At 47.5% G+C, this 25,768-nt stretch overlaps 2 protein-coding genes across 3 annotated transcripts; both read right to left on the minus strand.

The window, feature by feature from the left end:
* Window positions 1-1,601: 1,601 nt before the first annotated feature.
* nfil3-5 (nuclear factor, interleukin 3 regulated, member 5) lies at window positions 1,602-13,404 on the minus strand. Its single transcript, XM_018761363.2, has 2 exons — window positions 13,055-13,404; window positions 1,602-4,488 (listed from the first exon to the last, which is right to left on the minus strand). The coding sequence occupies exon 2, from the start codon at window positions 3,886-3,888 to the stop codon at window positions 2,140-2,142; it is 1,749 nt and encodes a 582-aa protein (XP_018616879.1). The 5' UTR covers window positions 3,889-4,488; window positions 13,055-13,404; the 3' UTR covers window positions 1,602-2,139.
* A 7,106-nt stretch (window positions 13,405-20,510) lies between these two features.
* nfil3-3 (nuclear factor, interleukin 3 regulated, member 3) lies at window positions 20,511-24,502 on the minus strand. 2 transcript variants are annotated; one of them, XM_018761587.2, is made up of 2 exons: window positions 24,255-24,502; window positions 20,511-23,263 (listed from the first exon to the last, which is right to left on the minus strand). In XM_018761587.2, the coding sequence occupies exon 2, from the start codon at window positions 23,075-23,077 to the stop codon at window positions 21,827-21,829; it is 1,251 nt and encodes a 416-aa protein (XP_018617103.1). In that variant the 5' UTR covers window positions 23,078-23,263; window positions 24,255-24,502; the 3' UTR covers window positions 20,511-21,826. The 2 variants fall into 2 exon arrangements, with proteins under 2 accessions (XP_018617103.1, XP_018617104.1); XM_018761588.2 differs by having other exon boundaries at window positions 20,511-23,260; window positions 24,255-24,268.
* Between the last annotated feature and the right edge of the window lie 1,266 nt (window positions 24,503-25,768).

Consider the following 25,768-nt stretch of genomic DNA (forward strand, 5'->3'; position numbering starts at 1 on the left):
ACGGGAGATGGGTCATATACACGTCACAGTTAAGAATATAAAGACAAAAATAACAGAAAACTTCAAAATTAAACCGAAACAATAATATTACAAAATAAACCTTACAACACTGTCCGAAGAGAGAAACTTTACATTTATACATGAGGGCCAGTGGCAGGCACCTGAAAAGTGAAACACTCAACATCGACATTGGGAAACAGTTCGATCCAGTGCAGACTCTGGCTTCCAACCCAGACGTGACAAAGAATGGCAAAGCCAACAAAAGGAGGAGGCACCTTTTAGACAGAATAACATTTTTTTCCTTCACAAAAGTGAGCTGTTTTTTTTTTTTTTTTTTTTTTCCCTCGTGTGAATTGTTGGAACCTAATTCGAGCGATTATTCTGGCTACTTGTGATCATTGCATATAAAAAAAACCGAGCTTAGAAATCTTGGGCAGCCGCAACTGGGAGTCAAGCGCCTTGGTTTGTCGAGCTACTTCAGGGTCACCGTTTGCACGTAGCATCAGTGCATGCGTACCGCCTAACTTGAAGCACTTGTTTCTACTGAGGTAGCTTGTATCTTTATCCGAATTTGATGAGAGATTAGATTTCACTCAATTTCACAATTACCGGTACAAATTTGTTGTTCTGGTCGCGAGGCTTGAAGCACAGTTTGTGTGGTCTGAGGTCAAACTAGCTGTTGGGAGCATTAGGCTAACATTTTCATGCAGTAGCAACGTCATTCGGTATGATATTTGTACGCTGATAGCAACTCCCTCTACTTCCGTCTTAGTGCGGTTGCAAATCGTGTTCACGCATAGATTTTTTTTTTTTTTAAAACACTTAAAACGGACGTGTTAAAACCGAACATGCTTGCGGAAGTTCTTCCTTTTGCATCTGCCATTGCGGCAATTACAGAAGCATAAACGCACAGGGATAGATGAACGCACAGTGCAGCTGCATTAGATAGAAAGGCAGGCGGTCTTCAGGAAAGCACTCCCTGACAGCCGTTTCCCAGAATCCCCTGCTGTAAAGGCTCCAGTCTACTTCTGGTCACATGGCAATGGTTTAAAGGGTTAATCTTTTAAACATTTCCCACGTGCACTATGACAACTATTCCTGTCTTGATTTGCATGATTATTTATAGTCGTTCATAATTCCACCATCTGCCAGTCCTCGGAAGTGTCGACCGAACGATCTCGGTACTGCTGGAGCTAATGAGGACTACTCACCAACGTTTACTTTCCAGCAGGGCTGGACCAGCCAAGTGATTTCAGTCTGCCCGAGTCCACGGTGGCGCGGCTGATAAAACCAATCTACTGCTGCGAAAGCTAGAGCTCATAGTGCCATAATTATAATAACAAAACTGAAGGTGGTTTTGCTGAAAGTGGCATTTGTAACAACACACGATACTGTAGAACTGTACAAGAACTCTAACACTGACAAACTGACATCCCTTCTGCACATTCCTTTACAGCTCTGTTTTGTATTTTTTTTTGTTGTTTTTAACTTTTTTGTTTTCTTAAAATATATTTAAATATAGTATGTATATTTATATCACAGTAATGTACAATCCAAGTGCTTGAAAAATTAAAGGGTGCAGGAGTAAATGCTGGGGAGGGGAGGGAAAGAAAAGACTAAGGAAGAAGGATGGAACTCTTCATGAAAAGAGCTACTTCTTTGGTCAAGAATATGTTCCCAGAATTCAGAAATTCAGAGTGGCTAAAACACGGGGTGGCCACCCACTAAGTCCTTATGAATATGACCACCAACCATAGTATGGAAACTCTGTAAGTCACATGAAGTTAATTACAGCCTCTCTTTTGAAAGACCAACAGTTATGCTATAATTAATTCTGCTATAGATTTTTATTAACATCTATTTAAAAAAATGTTAATGGACAAAGAGTTCCATTCCCCTTCTCACTCACACGGCTTCATTGATCCAGAAGAGCTTCTACATTCTAAATGGAGAAAAAAAGAATCTAGCCACATGTGAGTGTTAAGAAATGAGAAAGATCCAGCTGAGGGTGAATGTATGAAGGATGGGGGGGGGGGGACCCACAGGAGTCATGAAGTTCTGACAGAAAGGAGGATTTGCAGGAGATTTTTTGAAGAAGGGTTCAGAGAGCCTCAACCCAAGCAAGTGCAGTCCAGTCTTTCACTGGAGATCACGTCTCTTATTTCGGATGTTCCGACCACCGGACCCCTTCTTTCCACCCTCCTTCCTGCGACCCACTCCTTCGCCCCCTTGTTGTGATGTGGCTAAATGGCTCACCTCCTTAGAGACATCATTAGCCTTCTGGTTACGTTGACTAACAGTCAGACAGGGGTGCTGGGGCATTGACATGCCCGGAGCTGGAGGCGACGTGTCACTTTGCGATCTGCCATTGCTCAGGGTTCGGTACTTAAGCCGGAGCTTGTGGGGCAAGGCCGTAGCTTTGACTTCCACCTGGCCCTCTCCGCTTTGGCTGTGCGATGCAGCAGTGCAAGGGGACATAGGGTGATTGACAGCGGACAAGTGCTGGTGATAGCTGCCCATGTCGGAGCAGGATGAGGAAGGGGACTCATCGTCTGTTGAAGCTTCCTTGTCTGAGCTACGGGGTTCTCCATCACTGGAGGAGGTGTCCTTAGCCGAGGAAGAGCGCTCTTGGTAGTATCCTTCGGCTCCGAGGTCACCTTCATAGGTGAGCACTGGAGGCTCCTCATCCATGGGGCTGAGGTAGGAGTGATGCTGCTGGTACAACTGAGACTCGCCCTCCTCTACACTGTTCAGGAGGTCCGGGGCACAAGAGTCAGAACCATCTTCCCTCTGGGTGCTATGGTTTGGGTACTCGTAGTGCCCTTGCGTTTCGCAATCTTGCTGGTGCTGAGCATATGTATAAGGTGGAGAGTCCAAAGTTTTCATCTCCAGCTGTTTTGCCACTTCCATCACTGGCTCTGAGCTTTCCGGCTTGCAGGGCTGGGTGTGACGGGTAGCGGGAGTATTTTGGTGCGACTGCGTGGCTGATTGCTGCTCTACATCCTGGAGCCTCTGGGAATTTACGGGGTACGAGGTGCTACTGGAACGGTAGAGGATGACACTCCTCTGAGGTGCTGGGGCAGGGAGAGAGGTGCTTGACGTGGTCTCGTGGTCATGGTGGTAGTCCACGATGGACTCCATGTCCTGCTGGGCATGCCGATGTTCCAAGGAGCCCGTACTGCGATGGATGCCAAATACTCTACCTCCCATCTCCGTTTCCAGGCCACTGACATCCATAGCAGCATGTTCCTGTTTGATTCCATAGGTAACGGGCTCAGGGCTGTCTCGGGAAGAGCCATCCGACATGTCGGAGAGGGACCCACGAGGGGAATACTTTGGCAGCAAAGTGTGTCTGTCCCCTCGTCCAGACTGCTCAGCCTCTGAAGAATCTGAATTCATCATGACCTGAGAGGCACTCGAATAGCTGTTGCCGGAAAAAAAGGGGTTCCCAGCAGAGGAGACTCCACCTGTGCTGCCTCCACTACCACTGCCTATCTGCTGACTCTTCTCCATGTAGGAGGCAGTGCTGATCAGCCCAAACCTCAGCTTCAGCTGCAAGAGCTCTGTCTTTAGTCTCACATTCTCTTCATTCAGTGCGATCACACGGTTTTCCAGCACCATGTCGTTGAGGCGTCGCTTCTCCCGGGACCGTTTGGCTGCCTCGTTATTCTTGCGCCGCTTCTCCCAGTAGGAGGCATCCTTCTTCTCATCGGAGATGAACTCCCGCTTACGACGGCAGGTCATATTGGGCTTCGGTTTTACCAGACGACCTGGACGAGAAAGGTTGCTGTTGGGTGACGAGAGACTCTGATTATAGTTAGAGAAGGTTTCCAACTTGTCAATATTTTTGGAACTGACTACTGGGACAAGCAAATTCAGGCTTTCCATTGCTTTATAGCAGAGGCCAGGTTGGAATAGATGCACCCAGCTGACATTGGAAACGGAATTTCAGGGGAAAAAAAAAAAGAAAAAAAAAAAAAATCTATAAACTGATGGGACAGAAGAGGAAAAAGAACAGTGTTGTCATGCAGTTAAGTTTCTTGCTTAGCTTAGGGTCAGGTTGGATTTCTAGGTCGCAGGATCAGCGAAATACTCTCGATGAGATATCTGAGCCTCTCTTGAAAGGAACCTCATTGATTTTGCTGTAGGGCTCCTTTCCTCCTTCCTTGTTTTCAATGCACAGATATTCAAGTGTCTAAGTTGGCTAGGAAGATCAACAAGAGGTGGAATTCCACGTAAAGCTTCCTCATTTAACAGGCTTTCGGATGAACGGTGACGCCGCAGAACTTTCCAAATTTTCTCGTCCACCAAATAGATCAGCAGGAGGCTGTGTAGACAACACAACCACTTTATGGGCAGTTTGGCCTTCACAGAAGCGTTTTTACAGGAGAATAGGTCAACTGCTCTGGGATGTCTTGCAGATAACAAGGTTGTAAAGACGCTCCTGACTGACGTTTTTGTTCCCCGTCTTGCTGCTCACCAGGAAGTCTGAGGGAAGACAGAAAGAGAGATGGGACTGTTTAAGCGTGCAAGGCTACAAACTTTAACATGTCAACATTTAAAAGAGAAGTTTAGTTAAAGGGACGATTTTTTTAAAAAAAAAAATCAATTTTTTTTTTTTCAGTTTCATACAAGACTGTGACTACCTCCTGTTATAATCAATAACTTGTTTCGAATGAGTGCTTGTAGTTTATCCCATTCTGAGAGGAAGGCTTGTGTACAATGGTACAGCAGGTGCTTCAAAGCCATGGGCTGTACAAACAACATGGGTTCAAAGTGGGTTTCCACCAAGTTCAGTCTATGTAATTCTTGCATGTTTTCCCTGTTTTCTCCCCCGCTGTAAAGACATACGTCAGGTGAACTGATGATGCCAAATTTCCCAATGTACTACCTAGCCGAAGGCCCTATAATTCTAAGATAGGCTTCGGACCACCACAACCCTGTGTTACGATAAATGGTTATCGATAATGAATTATCCCCATGCATTCTGCCACTAACTGGTAAAATATTTAGTGTACAATAGCCATCTATGAAGTTTTTAATCAGAAAAAGTACTTGCTTTTCACACTTAACCTTGGTCTGAATTTCTTGCCGATGTGACACACCCTGAAATTACAGTAAGTATTTGTAAATTTAAAATGCCAATCATGTTCCACACTTATGGAAGTTACACCTACTCTATGTTAAGCCCGTTCTCATAAAAGTGATGCATAGTTAAGAAGTGGGCACAGTAATGACCTCCGAGGACCTCGGAACATCTCATTCCATGAGCTCTATGCATCTGGGACACCAACAGTATAAAATTTACTACAAATACAGCATAACAACAGAAGGAGGTCTATCAGCAAAGGCTCTGGAATTATGACCATTGCCCCTCCATGGCCAAAGAGGTATTGAATCTCGCTGCTTTCGCTACAGATGCTCATACAGTATGTACCAACGTTACAGGTGGGAAACCGAACTGCAGAGAAAAAGCAGATGCCAGAGTGCGCAGTGAATTAGTCCTGTAATAAAATGTCAGTAACCTGCACTGACCGTGTATTTCTACCTTAAATGCAAAGCTTTTGGCACATTTAAGATTAAACAACAAATAGGAGCCTAGAGAATAGCTATTGTATGCGTTGCTGGGTGAACAAAGAGGGAGGAGAACAAGGAAGGCAGATGAGAAACAGATGAAGGGAGAAGTAGGTTAAACTCTAGGGTAGCGGGACGAGAGTGGGGGGGGGGGGGGGGGGTTACGTAATATAGGTCAGTTGAGGAAGGAGGGGCTGGGGATTGGGTCTTACTGTGGCCCTCTTGTGTGAGGCAGCAAACCCTCACGTAACCACAGCGACTGGAATGCCAGTGCTGTGTGCCCCTCCAGGCTGTGCTAATAAGAGTGAAGCAAGAGGGCAGAGTACAGCAAGCTCACCTTCGCCCCCAACCCCCCCCCCCCCCCAGAAATTTAAATAATAAACACCCAATGTATTTACAATACAAGTTGCCAAACACTAGCGCGTTCCCTCCTCGCTGACTGGGAACGAGGGCTGTTAAGCAAAGCTGTCAGTGATTACCAATCTGTTCTTACGTGTGTCGAAATCGCCCCGGGCTCCAGGCTGCGATGCGGCCAAGTTATGTCAGCGTGGTATTACACAACCCAGAGACGCTTCCAGCAGCTACGGGAAACACGGCCCACCTTCTGTACCCCGGTAAGCAAACGAGAAAGCCGAAGAATCGCCCGGAGTCATCTCCTGTATCCGTCTGCATCTGTTATTCCGTACTCCGCGATTCCAGCTGCGATGTGCTCGGGAAAAGGAACCGGAGCGGGCCGCTGCACTTCCAAGAAGACCTGTTTTTCCTCCAGTGAAAATACACGCGTGCATAACAACCTCAGCTATGCTTCCAATTTCCTAACAGCGCCGGCCAAAAAAATTACACAAGGAGGGGGTTTCCCTCAGAGCAAGCATGAGTTTAATAAGAAGAGGGTTTGGATGTTCCCTTTTCTGCGTTCTTTGGTGAAGCCAGCTGACAAACAAGATTCTAGGATGGCATGCAGCTGTGTGACATGATGCATCCAAACAACTCAACATCTGATTAACTTATTGTTCGGCACTGCTGGGAAACAAATCCGATAAAGGGAACCCGATTAAGGGGCTTCGAATGCCTTTTTCCTGTCCACCCCTACAATCCCACTGGCTGCTGGACCAATGCACTTTGGACTCAATAAAAGTTCTTATTTTAGCTGTCACATACAGCACAGCCGGGCTCTGGCTTACAAGCCTCTGAATAATGAACTTTTACGTTACAAACCTTGAGAAACATTTTGTTTTCCCATAAAAACAGTCAGCATACCAACTGCAGTCACGTGCCAAGGCTTAACCCGATGGGCCAACATATAGATGTCACAAACAATAAGTGCTACCTTGAGCATCCCCGACTCCCCGCTGTAGCTCTGGCCAAGGTTCTTTACTGCGCTCGCTTATTTGCAACAAGTCATAAACGCCTTTGCCAGGGGACTCCGAAAATGCGGCCGTGCGCACGAGGCTTCCCGGCTCACCGGCTTGGTCTCCACAAGTTGCTCAGTAATAGAGCACGAGAGCTCACCGCGCAGTTCGCATCTGAAAAACCCAGCCGCTGCCGACATTCACATTAAACATTCCCTTTAGCGGACGCTTCTCTCCGAAGCAACTTACGAGTCAGAGGAAACAAACGTTTATTTCACAACTGACGAACAGTTACAAATGTAGACACGCGATTCTCAAAGCAGCGGTCGGTTTGTCCAACACCACCGTTTTCGCATTGATGGACCGAGTAGCGAACTAGCTCCCCGTCCCAATTAAGTTCTTACGCAGGGTACCAGGCGTACCTGACTTTTTTCCAATTAACCGCAACCCGAATTAGATTATTTACTAAGAAGGATAAAATACTGCTGCTACTGCTTTCCATTACTTCTCCAGAAATTAGTATCATGGAAATACAGTGTAATGATCAAGTCTTTTTATTCACCCTTTCACGTGACTATCGCAATTACGATGCAGACGTGTTGTTTACGAACGTGCGCCGACATTCGTCCGGCAAATATTTTATCTGACCGTTATCTAAGCGGTCAGAGCATGTTACATAACTAGAGCACGACGTGTTCCTTTTGTATTTACTGCCCCCAAATAAAAGTTATCTTTCAAGCTTCAGAATGACAACTGGAAAATTGTCCAGAGCCCACGGGTCCCCCACGTCCAACAAACCCAACCCACGTTGCACCTTGTGATGTACACAAAACAAAGAGAATAAGATGTCCAACTGCTTCCTACCCTGGATGCCTGAATTCTCTAAAACTGCACAAGTCATTTGAGGGGAGAGCTAATGACCCAGCCGAACAACAACCCGCAAACTGACTGGGGGGGAGGTGGGGGGGTGATGGCGATCAAGTCCAAGAGACGTTTTTGATTTTGAAATATGTGTCCCACTGACCCAGAAACAGGATGGCACGGTAAACAACAGTTTCAGTTTTGGCGCTCTGCTGGAAAATAGGTCAGTAGGACTGCGTGCGAGGCAGGGAGTGAGCGAGCGGGCGAGCAAGCGAGAGAGAGAGAGAGAGCGAGAGAGAGAGCGAAAGACAGGGATAAAGAATGAGGGAGAGAGCGAATTAGAGCAGCCTCTAAAAATAGAGTGCGAGAGGGAGAGGCAGGAAGGCGCTGCGGAGGGATCTGATTGGACGAGACGGAAGGAATTTTACCAGCACTGCGGTATAAACACAAAAGAAACGTCAGCAACGGAAATAGTTACATTTTATGGATCGACGAATCACGCCGAACATTAATCCTACAAATGCTCTCTAACGCACGGGCAAATAGGTTGAATTTAAGCAAACCGGGGGGGAAAAAAATAAACGAGCAACGTCACCGAACGCGCACGTCGGCTTCCTTCTTCTCTCGCTCGGATGAGCCGGAGCGAGGCATGAACATCTCCCCCGCTTTCCAACACGCTGCGTTCTCTGTTGCCCAAAAACATCACAGCCAAGAAAATCAGAAAGCGGCCCAATATAAACTCCACGCTGCAACACGCGCAAATTTAACAGAACCCCGATATAACTATTAGATAAGCCTTTGATAGTTCGGGTTTTAAAATGATACACAAAGTAACGCGGCTTCTGAAATAAATCCTCCGACACCAGCCCGAACTTTTGATACCCGTCGGTATCGGCGAGGTCTGTTCCACTCGAACCCGTGTCTGCAGGAACCGAACGGGTTCAATTCTGAGCCAGCGGCGACGTGACACGGGGCCAGAACAGAACCCGTGGGCAAAAGTTTGCACCTCATAAATCCCGAAGGGGAAACTGCCATTATGACATCATGCAGAGAACTTGACCAAAATAACAAAAACAAGGAAACGATAAGCACGGGGCAATTGGCTTGGCGGCCGTTTCAAACGCGGCTCCACATCAAACAGGAAGAGATCGTGCGGGCGCTAAGCGGCCCGCCTGACTACGTGCCAAAGCGGCCAACGTGCGGCGCACCGCCCGTCTCCGTGCCATGCCCCGCCCATGCACGTGGAGGGGTGGACCTTCGCGCAAAACGCCTGGATTCCCTTTCCAAGACGGAAGAAACTCTGGAGGCCAAAACGCTGAAGAAAGAGAAAACGGAGAAACCCAAAAACACGTGGCCGAACAAAAACGGAAGAGCACGCCCCTCGGCACGCGTCATTCCAGGGATGCGCGGCCGCCCAGCCGCCTTGGGCTCTCCAGCATCCGAAGGAAAGAGCGGCTGCGGGACGCGTGCGGAGAGGGAACCCGCAGACAACGCGGCTCAGGAGCTCGCGGAGGCCCTAGCGCCTGCTGAGCCTGTCTGGAAACTCGGAATTAAACGGCGGCTTAAGACGTCTCTTGCAAAACCAGACGCCGCTAGATGAGAGCACAAAGTACAGGGCAAGGAGTGACACAATGTTTACTTGCCGGAACGAGGGCAACAAGCCTTCGATAATGCCAGAGCAACGCTGCAAGAACACGGTTACAAAATTATACGCATAATTACAGCGAGGGCAACTGTAACAAAGCGTTTATGTGCAGCGAAAAATGCGAAATGTTCATTGAATTCACACTAAAATTTCTCTTTATATAAGACGTGAGTCATCTTAAATTAAACGGGAAGCGAGCTATATGCCGACATGTCGAGATGTAATTTAGCTGGCGAATCTTTCACCGCAGGATCCGCGGCCTGTCTTGGAAAAGTAACCGCAGTCGGAAAATAAGCTTCTGCTCCTGCGCGTGACGTGCGGCCAATGCTTACGACACCACTCGTCTGACCGGTGAGTCAGCAGCGATGGTCCGTTGGACTCGGAACGCACACATTCAGCTCTGCCCGCTGACATTCGTTTCGGCGGCAGTTGTAGATTCCTTCTCCAGTGGCGTCCGAGCCCCGCATCAGGAAAGCGGGCGGCGTAGCGGTTAGAGCCGTGCTCTCGCTCTCAGAGGACCCAGGTTCGAATCCCTGTTCCCACCGTAGTCCCCTGGAGCGAGACACTTACCCTGAATTGCCCCAGTAAAAAAATTCCCAGCTGTATAAATGGATAAATCACTGTAAGCTGCTTTGGAGAAAACAATCAAGAAAATTAATAAATGAATAAAAATAGTGCTACACAGTCCTATAAGTTCACATTTACGTGATGCTTTAAAAAGAAGTGGCCGTCGCTGACCCATGCAGAACTGACTCGTCCCCCGAGCCACTCGAGGTCACGGAAAGTAGAGCAAATACTTCTGAACAGTTCTAATCCCCGCAAGGCGAATGTCGTGGGGCAGTGGCCAGAGTCAAATCCAACCTTCCCTCTCGCTCAACTTCCCCATTCCTCTCCCACATGACTTGCTTGACCTGCGTGTCCAAGCCGACGGTGCCAACTGGGCTAAGCTGCAACCAGCTGGCGGTCATGGGTGTCGCGCACGCTTTGGGTTTCCGTGAGTTGCGTCATCTCCCTGGCACAAATAAATTGGATTTTGATTATTATATTTCTTATGCAACCCCACAAAAGGCGAGAAGGAAGCGTGATGTACCTGTGTGCTTGGTGGGGGGGGGGGGGTCAGCGTCCCGAAATGAAGCAGGACGCTACAGTCAGTAAGACATGGACCGCAAACTAAGAAATCTGTATTGAACAGTAGCACCAGCAGCATCCTCCTGCTGCCCAGCCCTCAACAACCCTGCTTTTGCGCAACATCACTAAGTAAAGTCCACAGTGTGGCCATGTCAAAACCCTAATTTATATATAAGAAGGAGCACTTTGGTACGACCGAATTACAACATGTTTACTACACACTATAAGGGGCAGGATCCTGCAGTCGAACTATCTGTGTACAGCACAAGAAGCGAGACGTTGGCTAAAAGCGAAGAGGGGCAGAACGCACTTTGCCGAGCAAGCCCTCGAAGTTTTGCTGTCCGTCTTGCCGCAGGAGCATCGTTTTTGATATGCTTTCTGGATACGGTTCAACGTAAAAATCCAGGTAGCTGCACGCAGAGCGGCGCCTCGCGTGTGGCTGCAGCACGGGCTGTGGAGAAGGTCGCCGATCGTGCCGCACCCTTACACGCCCCCCCGCTGCACCGGGCCCACCTTGCCCTGCCAGCCAAGCTGAAAAGGCCAAGTGCAGCTGAGGGTCACTAAAATACCAGTGTGACATTTAGAGCGTCTTAATGAACTAAAACGTTGCACCTAAGAGAATAAGATTACAAGCGCAATCCAAGAGAATTAAGTCATAGCCAAGAAACAGGACACAGTTATTGTTCGGCTCGGCATTTGATCTTTGGTTAGTGTTCGACAGCTCTTCTCTACATTTGCGATTTAAATTTATGAATTAACCCAAACACATTTATATTTATTCGCTTACTTGATGCTCTTCTCCAGCGGGACTTTCATTGAGAGGTTTGTGTAATATACTACATACAGTTATATTCCATTCATACAGATGGGTCATTTCGCCATATTATAAAAAGTATTTTTACTCTATTGTTTTAGTCCCGGAGCAGGGATTCAAAGGAGGGTCCTTTGGTTGTAAGGAGCGAGTTCTAACCACTACGCCACCTGCAGTGTTGCAGAGGTATTTATTCTGATATTCAAATCCAACACCCCAAATGCTGATTGCTGTGAAAATTGGAGGGGCTACTTTGGATATAATACGCTCATCTGAATGCATAATTAATAAAGGGTCACTGAAATTACTATTTAATTACCAAGACCAAGTTTGAGGCACATCTGTCCACGCTTTACTGTACGGTCCCACTCTTCTGATCTGCTTTTTTTGGGATTGCGTCACTCAACTATGAGGAAATGAAGTAGACGAGTTGGAGAAGGACTGAGAGAAGCGCTCACATCTTGCAGTCCGCGTTCAGGAGGGAAGCGGGGCGGAGCGCGCGGATCCAACGTGCTCTCCTTCAGGAAGCGCCCCCCCTCTCATTCGAACCCATACTTATGACTCACCGCCGATCCCCTTCCAAGTTCACAGGCAGCGATCGCCCAGCAAATGTTGCAACGTTGCAGCTCGTCCCCGAGCAGTGTCCAGCAACGACTTTCATTACAATCTGGCGCGTGAACGAGCACAACAACACGTCGCGCGGGGTCGTCGTCCCGAGACAAACTATACCATAGCCCACACACATTGTGATTGTCTAGACAACACGACTTGTTTTTAAAGCGCCGCTGTCCCAACCCTTGCGTCACAAAGGACACGCATCTTGCCCACATCATGTGCACGTGCTGCTCAAGAGACATCGGCGGGAGGTCGGGCTGCCTCGCCGCACAGTGAATGTAAACATATTTTGGGGAAAAATCGAAAGCGCCCCCCCTCCAACCTCCAGCATAAATCTAGGCAGAAGGCCCCGGGCCCATGTGACAATGGAGCTTGTCCTCGTGGAGACGCGACTTCACACTTCATTCACTTCTTGGGAGCGCAGAGTACATGATCATCATCATCATCATCACCACCACCACCACCAAGGCATGAAATACTTAGCGCACCTGTGCTATTCTATTCAGCATCTTTATTTTTAATAAAGACTGACGTACTTGCCCTGTTTTCAAGTGCTAATGATCCACCTCCTCACCCCCCAGGAAAGACCACGACACAGCTGGCAAAACAAGTTTTATCGAGCTCAAATTATTCCAAAAAATGTTAAAGACGGAGCATCCGCTATGGCGAAGTGTGTTCTGATGTGTGTGCGCGCGCGCGCTCCCCAGCGTGTTTCTAAAGGAATGTCACCCCCCACCCCCACGGAGATCCGTGGAAGCCCACGGCGGAGCGCCTCGCCCCGACACTCATTGAACGCGTGACAAAGGTGTCGTTAAGCACCCACACACCCACACACACACACACACACACACACACCGTCCTGGTAAATAGCCACCCGTCTGTACACTGCATCGGCTCGACACGCGGACGGGTTAGGGTGGCGCGCGCGAACAAAGAGGCGGACGCGTGTCCGAGCCCGACACGCCGCGCGGCATTCATTGTCACCGGTTTCCGAGAACGCGCACATCGCCGGCTTTGTGCGCACGGCCGCGCGCGCGCCACCGAGCCGAGCGACAAACACGCTGCACGTACCGTCCGTGGCGTGAAGCAAGAAGATCCCCAGGGTTGGGTCGCCGTGCCCGCGGGTCGCGCTCTCTCCTCACTGGTGTCCTGTGTAAGCAGCCAGGTCCTTCTCCACTCACTGACCGGCCGCGGGGCTCTGCGTGGTCCTCCTCGGTTCTACCGTGCGCGTCCCGTGTCTCCCCTTCGCGTTCAGTCCTCGTGTTATGTTGACCACTTGCTCCACTTCTCTCTCTCTTTCTGTCTCGATATGTATGTTAGTAGGTCAGTAGTTGCATAACAGAACACTTTGGTGCCTAGTCACGTTTTTGTTCTCTCGCTCGCTCTCGCTCTCTCTCTCCCACACCCCCTCTCCCCCTTTCTTTTCCTTTGGTTTTCTCCCTGTTGCAGGGTGTGGGCGGGGCTAGGGGCGGGGCTGTGGGCGGGGACTGGGGGATCGGCACGACGCCAAGGTAACTCAGATATGGGCCACAGATAAACGTACAGTACGTAGTGCAAGTACTGGTTAAAGGGGGAGACTCAGAAAAAGCACTGGGGGAAATGTGCATCTTTCTGAATGAGTCCCCCAGCAAACGTCCCGCGTCCCGAGCGCGGTATTGTCCGACGACTGTTGCTGAACGTGTGCCTCTGGGTCTCTGGGAGGGGCGTGTCGGTGGGCGTGGCGATGGGCGTGGCATGAAACGCCTAATAAGGGGAGTCCTTTCGTAAGACTGCAAAAGGAAGTGGATACCGAGTAACTAAGGCCAGGACTTGTATTCTTCTTTTTTTTCACTTCTAAACCGTTACAGTACTTTATGAAGTCGAATAAAGATAGCAAACAGAAGTAACAGCTGTTTATAGTGATATGTCGATTGTGTGTTGGTATCCAGTCCATTATCTACAGATTTGAGTTCTCTGGTATGTACAGTACTAGATACTACTGTATCTTATAATATACTACACTGCTGCAAATACAATAAAAGATTGCATCTACTAGAAGAACACACACACATACAGGCAGGCATGCACACTATTGAGTAGCATTTCAGAAGTTAATGACAGACTGCGTGAAGGTAAATAACTATGATTTTAGAGGAAACTCTGAAAGGCTTCATTACTGTTTTCCAGCACTGCAAGCATATTCAAAACACATATGAATTCAGCTTTTTTCTACAGCAGTATAATATAGCTGTGCAAATGCCATTAAATCTCAAAGATCAAATGTTTCAGGTTTTGTGACAGAACATACAGTATGTTGCTTAAAAAATAATGTAACCGTTTCTGGCATATTTAAATCCTTTATTTGAATGAGGGGTTATTTTTTATTTAATTCAATTGCCTTTTTGGTTATGACAAGAGCGAGATTCTTCACCTCCCTCTTGTCACTGCCACCGGAAGATCACAGTAGTTCTTGTACGTCATCAGGGATGATAATTCAACAATCACATATTGCTGAAGTTTTAGAAGTTGCTATTTGTTTGTTTGGAAAAAAAACACAGTATTACATATTGTGTTGGTAGCACTGTGATTATAATTCATATTATTTGATTTATTGTGTTTATATTGTAGTGTAATGACTGATACTTTTCATGTAATTGAAAAAGGTACAATTAAAGCTTTTTATAGGCTTTAACTGTTTCAAGCAACATTTTAAAGTAACCAATCAGCCGCTCACATTTCTATAATACGCAACGTTTCTGAAGATTTCACACTCGTACTTTCAAAGCGGGCTTTGAGCCCACAACCAGCTGTATGCTTTAGACTACTACCCTCTGAAAATTCAAAGTTATACTGTCTGGGGCAGAGATAGAGCTCATATTTAAAAGAGTTTCAGTGGTAACTCTCTTTTCTTTTTGAAAAGGTCAAGACTGAAATGAACCGGTGAACCAGATCTTCAAGGTTCGAGCCCATTTTTAAATGCTGGAAGACTGAGTAAAATCCAGCTTCATCCAAGAACTACAAAAGGGCCAAACATTTTCTTTTCCTGCATCGAATGGCACCTCACCATAGAACACACTGAGTTGCCATCCATAATCCATGCCTCATATTGAGCCAAAAGAGTTCTTTTTTACAGTGAAATCTGATACAGCATGGTGGTTTATCTAATTCTGCCTCAATTCCCTTTTCAGTAATAAACTCCATTTTGTATGTATGATTAAGTCAGTTCTTTGTTAGAAAATAATGACACAACATCTGTTACCAGCATTATGGAAGTGTTGCAAAAACAATTGCCCAATGAAGAAACGGCGCTTTCAATACAAATAGGTAAGTTTAATTTCCGCAGCTTGCGCTAACGTCGAGAAATTGCGCTGTTCCTGGAAGCCAGTGTCGGTGCTTTCATCTGTTTCGTATTCATATCGTGTTTCCGTACTCCTCCAAACGTGACGGCAGAAACAAGGAAGCAGCTTTTCGTCGATACGGCAGTGGGGCATGGTGTTGGTCGTGTCCATGAGTACCAGAAATATGCAATCTCGCAGACCCAGTGGGGTGCCTTGGTCACACACTAACCTCACGCTGACTCTGCGAGATTCGAAACAAGCAGAAGGAGGAGGAATATGTTTGTATTCATGTCAGTATATATGTGTGTGTGTGTGTGAGTTGTGGGGCCAGATGTGGTGTGGTGGTGGGGGGGGTTGTATGTACCAAAAATGTAGTACTGGATAATTTTTGCTATTAAAGCCACCCATTATCAGAATGGTCACTGCCAGTTATTTGTACCATCATTTTCTACTTGTTTCATGAACAAATATCATTTTGATTGTTTTTCTCTCTCTTTTTTAGTGCATTTCTGGGGATGGATTAGATTCCGGTTGCTTTCAGGTACAGTTGACATCCCTGGCAAATGCAGAAATATTTTAACATGTATTTTTGGAGGCACATGCGGAGATCTGAGTCTTCTTCTTTCCATTCTGTCCTGTGTCTGTCCTGTGCCCTTTCGGTGGCCGACCCTAGTTAACATATAATCCAAGGCATGAGAAAGAGGGCGAGCCTTTCCTCGCCACGCACCTTACTCTCTGATCAACCCCTCCCCCAGTGCCTTTGTTCCCTAGAGGGCAAGAAGAACACAAAGCTGAAACGTTGGACTTGAACTTGGCTCCCCCTCACCCCCACCCCCACCCTTCCTTGCCCCAGTGCTTATTCTGAATTTCCCATCCCCAACCCCTCTCACCCAGCTGCGTCTGCAAGCGTTCCCGTGGCAACGGTCGCACCGTACGCCTGCCTAGCAACAAGCTTTTCGACCAGGGCAGGGTGCGGGGGGTGCAGACAAAGGACCGACTTACACTTATTTAACATCCCTCGTCAGGCTCGTACGAGTGGCTCTAGCAAACAGGACTCTTCAGATGGCTGCCTCTCATGCTCCCTTCAATGCAGTGTGCCACGGAGACCTCGTACATCATTTCGGAGACCCGACATTGAGCGGACGTCACATATCAGCGAGGGCAGAGTTGTCGGGCGGTGTTATGTCATCCGGTTTTCCTTTCAATAGGAGACGAGCAACTAATTTTCACTAATTTCACTCGTACCCTGGCCGCGGCGTGGCGAGTGCTTAAAGAATATGACTCGGTGTTTGTAGGACTTCGTGGGGCTTGGAGAGTGAGGAAAAAAACGCAAACCACTTAATGGGAAAAAAGGTTCATTTGCCCAGAGATAAGCGCTGAGATGTTAGGTGGACTATGCTGAGTATCCACAGCAGCTGGTCCTTACCCGTCAGAACAAAAACACTGTTGTGGCGGAATGTTGTCGCGGGTCTTCTTCGTTAGAACCCGTTTGAGCTTAAACAATTTCAATAACCAGCATATAATACAATTTGCAAAAAAAACATAAAAAAATATGTTTTGTAGAATGTGTCATTCAGTTGTGAGTAAGAGTTATGTCCGGTACATTTGCAATGATTATCTTGTCGCAAAGCCGTCACTATAAACCAGACCCTAATCAGTTGTAACAGCGATATTTTTTACTGGAGTGACTCAGATTGTTCACGAGTACTACAGCAGGGCTCTTTCTGGGATTAAGTTGGCAACATTCAAGTTATGTGTCAATATTCTGCCTTCCACCAGCTTCTCTACTACATGTTTTGAGAGTGCATTCGTTGTTTTCAACATGCATTAACATTCAGGTAACTGGGGTGGGGGGACACTTATGCAGTACTGCAGAAAATGTGTAAATTTGCACATTGCAATGGCATATTCCACCCACTGCTGAAAAGTGGCCGTGTAAGTCCTCCTGCAGGTGTATGAAAGTTCAGCATAAGCCTCAATGCATGGAAATAAATTGCATAACTCTCCATGTTTATCAAGAGAGGACAAACGGTCAGAAGGTGTCCAATTAAGGAAACGCTTAAACCTTTGGATCATTTTATTGTTAAAATGCTTGAAACACACTTTGTGGGATACATTTTATTAGGGCAGATTATCTGTCAAACCAGGTTCTACACATGTGGAAATGCGCCACCTTTATTGGGAAATTCAGGAGTCACGCTGAAGTCTCCGATTCCACTTTTACTGTAATATTCCGATGATTTTCAGTGATAATGCACTCTCGTAATAGTGATTTGTTCATGTAGTAAGAAAACATTTAAAAGATGCAATATTGCAAGAGCTCTGCACGGGTTTTAGAATGGTTAAAATGTAGAACTTGTAACCTGTGAGATGAAAAACTGAATCCCTGCAAGAAGACTACAAGAAGACTTTATTCAGCATATACTGTATGTCAGTCTGAAAAAAATGCATTTGAACAAATATTCAATGTTTTAAAAAACATTTTTTTTCCATGATTTTTCTGATTTTTCCTGTTCCTTCTTTTTCTTCCCCTCGTATGGTTGACTGCGGGGGAGAAGTGCACGTATAGTGTTAAAAAAATATCAAACACCAGACTTCTAAATAACATAATGGTTTTCGGAAACAACAAAATTGTGAACATGGCCCTTTTAAAAAGAAAATAATAAACTTGAAAATTGTGGACTCCAAAATTCAAAATTTTCAGCCAAAAACAACCAAAAAATCACCCCTGCCATTTAGCAAACCCCCTTTTCGGCCCTGCCTATTCTCTCCCTCCACCAGACTTCGGACCAACTGCCTTTATACCATTCTTAAATACTTTGTCAGCGGTAGCTGGTCTGTATTATTTCAGAGAGCTGGCGCAAAATAGAAACTGGTGAATCGTCCATCACTTTAGTCTTACTCTGTGGCAGGATTCCACCTCCTACCAGCTCTCATCTGTACTATGGTAGCCTTAATAATGCCCTTTTCATAGCATCCATTTGCAGATACTGGTGACAGTTGAAAATTCTACAGTAAGAGCTAAAATATACTTCACTTGCTGTCATATGGACAAATGTAATGCAGCGTTTCTAAAATTACGTTTTTTAAACAGAGTAGCTGATATTGAAAGCAGTCTGTGTGGGATATCCAGATCACACTGGGCCCTTTGCCCAATTCTAAGGTCCACATAGAATGACAGCTGGTGAGCAGAGCTCATCTGTGTGATATACAAGTTCACCTGGTCCCCAGGGGAGGGAAAGATTGGTCTGTAAGTCTTGTTCACCTCTGTATGACACTGTGTTTCACAGGGAATAAAGGAAGAAAACCCAGATTTGCAAATGCAGCTTCATAACTATGTACAGAAGAAAGAGAATCTACTGTTATACAACCAATAATTATGGAATACTCATAACAAGTTTACTGTGTTGCATAAAAAAATTATATAATTGTAAAAGATGTAGATGGTTACAGGTACTGTGGTGTTTAGTTACAGGACTCGCAGGTAGATTTTTACCGGTTTAGGTTGCAGGAGGTGCCCCCCCCGTTACACACACATCGTCTGAAGCCGGTTGATCCAAGCGGGGTCGCGGGGAGCCAGAGGGCTGAAGGAGGAGGGGACACACCCAGGGTGGGATGCCAGTCCGAACCCCAGACCCACCGGAGAGCAGGACCCAGTCAAACCCGCTGTGCCACTGTGCCCCCCACCCCATTACATTGGTTAGCAAAGTGCTTAATCTAATCAACCAGCAATTTAAATGGGTAAATATGCAAGTTGCTTTAGATAAAGACATTAGCCATGTGTGAGTACATAATTTACATTTATTTACTTAGCAGACAATTTTCCTCCAAAGCAACTTACAATGGATACTATGTAGTGTTACTAGCTCACACACCTTATTCACCGTGGTGACTTACACTGCTAGAGACACTACTTACAATGGGTCACTCATCTATACATCAGTGAAACACACTCTCTCTGTCACTCACACACTGTGGGGGAACCTGAACAGCATGTCTTTGGACTGTGAGAGGAAACCAGAGCACTCACAGGAAACCCACAGACATGGGGAGAACATGCAAACTCCACACAGACCGAGCAGGGATCAAACCCACGTCCTCTCGCACCACCCGGGTGCTGTGAGACGGCAGTGCTGCTCGCTGTGCCGTTGTGCCGCGTATAAAATAATAATTTTAAAAAGTTGGCACACAGAAACTGCAGATTTCATACTCACTTTGATAAAGAGTCTTTACAGGACCCAAAGACTGCATTAAAACAGAGGGAGGAGAAACAGAGGTGAACAAACAGCACTGACAACGAACCCCAAATTCTGCCTGAACTTTAAGATGCTTTTCTGCTTGCAGCACATTCTGCGCAACGAAAAAAACGGCGGTGTCAAATGCCCTGTCCAGAATCGGACCTCTGTCCCCTGTGCAAACATCGGCGGAGCTCACGATGTGGATCAAGCACCTGTTTTTGACAGATAGCCGTTTACACCCATTAATCCTAATCCTACATGCGTAGTGATTTGTATTGTGCAATACGTGACCCCCCCCCCCAATCCAAATAAAATTTTGATGTGTTGGAGGTAAACTGAGACAGAAATAGCAGTGTGTGGTAACCCCTGCTTGCTAAATGAGGATATGAAGCTGAACCGAATCAGTGAACTGACATGTAGCGGTGCTGTATTTCAGCCCACGGGATTGAAACGACGTGATGAGGACTGGGGCATGAGAGCAGTGCCTTCGGTTTGCTTTCCGCAGCCTGTGCCGAGATGAAGAAGCCCTGCAGAAAACATCTGCAACAGGCCTCGTGCGATGCCACCGTTCCCATCACCAAGCCGCTGTCCCATGCTGACATCTGTTTATGCATCCTCATCGATGACTTTCACGCTGACCTTAAAAACCCAAGTTTGCAAAATGTCACCATCTTGACATATGAACCAAAAACTGTCATAACAGCAGAGTAAAACCGGCTAAAGAGATCACTGGCACTTCAACAGAGCCGAGTACGTGGCTCATACTTCTCTATCTCCAAAAAAAGGTAAATATTATGTAACGAAAGCTCACTTTATATAACCACGAGTGTTATGCTTTGTGTAAACTTCAAACTCGGGAGAAACATTGCCCAAAAAAAAAAAAAAAGATTTTATTTACATTTTCAGAAAATATACAGTACTATATTACAAGACATTCACATTTAAAAAATTGATTTCAACAGTGCATGGCTATTAAATAAAATAAACAATATGCTCTTTTAACACCGATATGAAAAAGACTGTCCACAGTGGTAAAACAATGTAATGTTAAAGAAACAAAAGGGTTGATTTAAAAAAAGTGTGTTTTCCTTCTGGTTCCAATGGCTCATGTGTAGCACTAATGTTTCAGTTCTGGTGTCATACTGTTGTTATTTTTAAGTGGTACAGTATGTCATGGCTCTGAGTGTCCTTTTACGTCACGAGAAAGCAGCGAGACATTCCAATGCGTTGTCAGCCGGAGCAACGGTCGTCCTTGTGTCACGGTGAATCGGTCTTCGCTTGCGTGAGAGCGGTCGCGTTCCCCCGCTCGCCAGAGCCCTGAGCACAACCCTTTGCCATCCTTTAGGGGCACCTGCCGATCCTGCAGCTCCTGACTTGGAGGAAACTCACAGAGCCTTCTGTCACAAGTTCACCACAAATCCAGCCAAACTGTTAAGGCTTCCCCCAAAATATATTCAAAGTTCATGTGAAATAAGCATTAAATTTCACCCTGCCTTTGAGCTGGGGTGCTTTGACTGGCTGTACAGATATTTACTGTTGCTGAATGTTCGCACACACACCAGCGTGTAAGTGCAAGGCAAGTCCTAAATTCAGCTGCTTCTTACGCATTAAAGATCAAATTCCAGCAATGTCAGAATGATTCCTGCAATTTGTGTGGTGCCCTTACTCTCCACCAGCGCTACGGAATCGCTCCAAACATAGAATAAGAGAATAAAGCGCTATCACTTTAAATTAAGATGAATATGACAGCCTCAGAAAGCTTCCTTATTGGACAGGAAAGTCACTGCATGTAAAATATGTAAAGCAGGGGCTTTGGAGGAGAGTGGTGTTCTTATATCATTAGTCCTTACAGTGAGAGAGCGGCAGAGACAGTAGTAACGGTACAGTGTTATAGGCAAAATGAACATGTTGCTCCTAATGTAACCGCAGGCAAGCTGATAATACACTGATTCTGTTTACACCAACCCACCGTGACAATGTCCTGCGTGTAAGTATGAGCTGTCAGCATCAACTGGCTGTGAGGTATTGAAGTGGGGCTTCTCATCCTGGGCTTTGATCCTCAGCCCCTGGGTGTACATGCGAATGTGGCATTTCGGTTTGCAGACGGTGCATCGGAAATGGCCAGAAGTCTCTCGAGGGGGTCTCCCTCTGTGTTCCGGGCCTTTGCTTAGGAGGGCTGTAGCTTCAGTGACTCCCATCACCACTGCTGGCTCTCTCCCCTGTCCTCTGCACAGTCCAGTTTACTTCTGCCAAAAGAGGTAGAGTGCCACTGGGCCCTTCTGAGGCCCTCAGTTCATCTTGGAGAGCAGCTGCTGGGAGAAGAGCCTCTTCAGCTGGGCCACCTCCTCACTCAGGGAGCTCAGCTGGCTCTTCAGAATGTGGTTCTCCATGTGATAGTGAGAGTCCACCTGGTTCTGGGGGGGTGCAAGGCCGTACCCCGAGAGTTGCAGACCGTATTGTTGCTCGTGAAGCACGCGCCCCTCGCGCCCTTCCTCCCGTGCATTTTGCTGCCACATCCCCGGACCCTCGGGACTGCTGAGCAGGGTGTGGCTCCTCACAGGTACCCCTGCGCTATCCCGCATCCCCGTTGGCTGCATGGGGCTCCGCCTGCTCTCTGACCCCACCCCCCCTGCTTCGCTGCCATCGGCTCCACCTGCTGCCTTAAAGCGTAGCTTGTGGGGCAGGCTCTTCATGCCCTCCCCAGAGTCCAGCCTCCCAGGCGCTTCCCGGGACAGGTCTCCGGAGTAGTGGCCCACGCCAGTGCCGCTGGGGAATCCCTCTCCATCCACCCCCATGGGGCAGGGGTGTGGCTCATACCCGGGCTCCTCCCCACCGTGTGGGGACAGCTTGCCATGTTCGCTCATACGGTCATCAAAAAACACAGGGCTGCCCACACTGGAGCTGCCAGGGGTTGAGAAACCAGAGTCCTCAGACAGGCTACCGGCATCCCGGGAGCCCCGACCCCCACCGTACAAGCAGCCTTGTGGGGGTGCCGGGGGCGGGGCTGCCGTAGCAGGGTGGCCCCCGTCGCTACGGGGTACAAAGTATCGTGGTGCAGATGGCGCTGACGTACAGCCAGTGGTGGACATGGGCACCACCGGCACATCAGCCGGTTCTCTGACCAGGCCGAAGCGGAACTTGAGCGCCAGCAGCTCGGCCCGCAGCCGGGCGTTCTCCTCCAGCAGCGCCATCACACGGCTCTCCAGCACCATGTCATTGACGCGCCTCTTCTCCCGTGAGCGCTTAGCCGCCTCATTGTTCTTCCGTCGCTTGTCCCAGTAGCCCTCGTCCTTCTTCTCATCTGGGATGAACTCGCGCTTGCGGCGTGCCATGTTGCCTGCGCTGGGGCTCTCCTTGCGTTTCAGTGCTGAGGAGCGACCTAGCAGGGAGCGAGCCAGCAGGCTGCTGGACGTGAGGATGGACACGGCCTCATCCGTGAAGGAGGCTGCTCCGTCGGAATGCGCCGCCTCCGGTACCACCGCGGACGACGGCAAGGGTGACACCAGCTCCTGTAGCGCACCAGTGCTTGGGTCCATCATGTCTTGTATATCCAACTCTAACACACACTCAGTGTGTCCTGCGAGGTCTGCACACACTCGGTGGGTCCGAAGGACTCGGCCAGCGACAATGATGGTATGAAGGGGAGAAAGAAGTCTGACTTGCTAGAACTGCCGGAATGTCCTTCCCGAAGAGACCCCGGTTCTACACACCAACAGCTCCACCTACTGGCAAACAGGAGAGAGAACCCTTGTGAGGAGATTTATGTCCCTACATGTTATGTAAGATCTGTTACAGCACAATGTTATGTAACCCAGTAGCATCTTTATAGTACAAGTGTATACTAATTATAACCTACACAAGTAAACTTTACTAAATCCATATAGGTAAACTTATATAACTTACTTGGACTTAATCACACAAGTGACAGATATCCACATTTTACTACTGGATTATATTGTCAAAGGAACTTCTCATACCCTAAGAAGTAGAATTAATCTGGCTTTATGACTTTTTATGGCTCCATTTCATTCATGGCAGAAGCTCATCAGCTGTTATTCCGAATCCTGAGGCAACTGCGACATTATTATGGCAAATGCTAGATAGCATATGATCTTACAACTGTGTAAATGTTATTGACGGAGACTCTTGAAATAAAGTTGAGTGCTGAACAATTTGAAACGCACGACACGCGTTTTGCTCTCACCCAAACTTATCATTCACTGCCTTCATGCACACTACACATGCCCCACGGGCGCACGCTGCGCGCACAGTTATTTGGCTAACGGTAAACGACGCGGGAGACGAGCGCTTCGCGCGCTGCTGACTGTCGCGTTACGCAACATTACAGCAGCAGGAGCGTCCCGCTCGCGCACATCGCGCCGCGGAGCGCGTCAACATCCTGCCGGGAACTCAGGAACACTCCGTTTTCACACACTCTAGTCTTTAACGAAACGCACCATGAGCACTTAGGAACTCGGGCTGGGTTCAATAAAAAAAGCTCACCGCTCCCCATCACTCCTGACACTGCAAGTATAGTATTTCCTACTTTCATCACTATGTAACGAACTAAATGATCTCCCGGCATTGCAACGCACGGCAGGTCAGTCAGTGAGTGTGAGGGTGTGAACTGCGAGAGCCGGCGCGCGCACGATCGCGCTCGAGAGTAAAACCGGTCACAGTGAGTGAGTGCGCCAGGCTGGCAGGCGGCGGTCTTACCTGTGTGCGGACAGAAACTCCTGTGCAGTTACTTAAGCAAAGGACGTGTGATTATTTTCGCCTGTATTATGAAAGAAGCACGCACACATGCCTGGGTTGGGTTAAGTTAGGTCGGGTCGGGTCGGTCAATAGCTCGCGCTCCTCCGCAGCCTCGCCTCGCCTCGTTCTGGTGCGCGCCGAACGCTGCGGCTCCTATTTGTTTCTTCCGCCGGCGGGTTCAGGCGAGGACGCAGCCTCACCTCGACTGAACCCCGCGGCCCGAGCGCTGAGGCCTGGTTCGCCCCGCCCCTCTGCCGCCTCAGAGCCCGCCCCCGCAGGGAAACCCTCCAATCCCGAGTGAGGTAGCGGAGCAGCGTGTTTTCTCCGTCCTCCATCGCACCTCTCTCCCCGCCCCCAGCCTTCATCAGCATAATTCCCCCGTAACCGTTAAGTCATAAGTAATAACTTCATGTTTTTTTCTTCTCCATCTCACTGTCACGCATCTCATGTATTGAGATGTATAGAATATTTAGCTGGAGGAGCCGTGTAAGACATTTGATCACATGTCCTGAATGGCGTGTTTCACATGGATGGGCTTCCAGGCTCCAGGGTTTTTGGTTTGTTCTTTAGTTGTTCCACATGGAGACCAAAGAGCACAGTGTTCTGAGAAGGGCCCACCCTAACAAATGTAAACAGGTCACAACCTCGTGGCCTAAGATAAACATTCCTGTCCCACCCATTCTCCTCTGAAGGCTGTGTCTGTTATCCAGAATCACTCCTGCATTTCATGACTTTTACTTTTCTCTCATTGCTGACAAAGATGCTGTGTCTATTAGCATTTTTTGCTCGGAGGCCAGTAGGTGGCAGGGTGGCGAAGGAGAGGGGTTTGCAGTCTGAAAGTTGCCAACTTGAGTGCCAGGAAGGGCTACGAGCAAGGTACATAACAAAAATACAGTGAACCTCACTGGACATCTTAATTAAAAAGAGTAAAAAGATGTAACCCGAATTATGTTTGAGCATTAAAACTGACAGAAGCAGTTTACACGATGCATATATTCCTTTAGTGGAATTACGTGAAGTTGGCATTTTGACCCTTTTAAGGAAAAGTCACTCTAACCATGAGGGGTATTATGTTGAATAGAGAAGACACCTTACAAGCCAGCTCCTTTACATGATGACAAACCCCAGGAACAAGGACAGCAGACAAGAAAGGAAGTAACAGGGTCAACTGTCAATTTTCTCTTAATGTAATGCAGAAATTGTACTTTTGCTGAGATGTACGTTGCTTTGGACAAAAGCGTCTGCTAAATGAATAACTGTAAAAGTAAATGTAAATTGTACTAATCTTAATCCTCATCATGTTTGACTCAAATCATTGCAATGACACTGTTTCTACCTGCCTCCTTGGTGCTCCACATGTCAAGGGAAGCCCCTAAATCAAATCTTAATCCCCATTCTTTCCAAATGACAGTATCAGTCAAGGCTAGGATTCCCTGGTTTTTTTAGGATCAATACTGTGCATTGAGTCTCCCAGC

This window comes from Scleropages formosus, chromosome 20, assembly GCF_900964775.1.
Source record: "Scleropages formosus chromosome 20, fSclFor1.1, whole genome shotgun sequence".
Lineage (NCBI taxonomy): Eukaryota > Metazoa > Chordata > Actinopteri > Osteoglossiformes > Osteoglossidae > Scleropages > Scleropages formosus.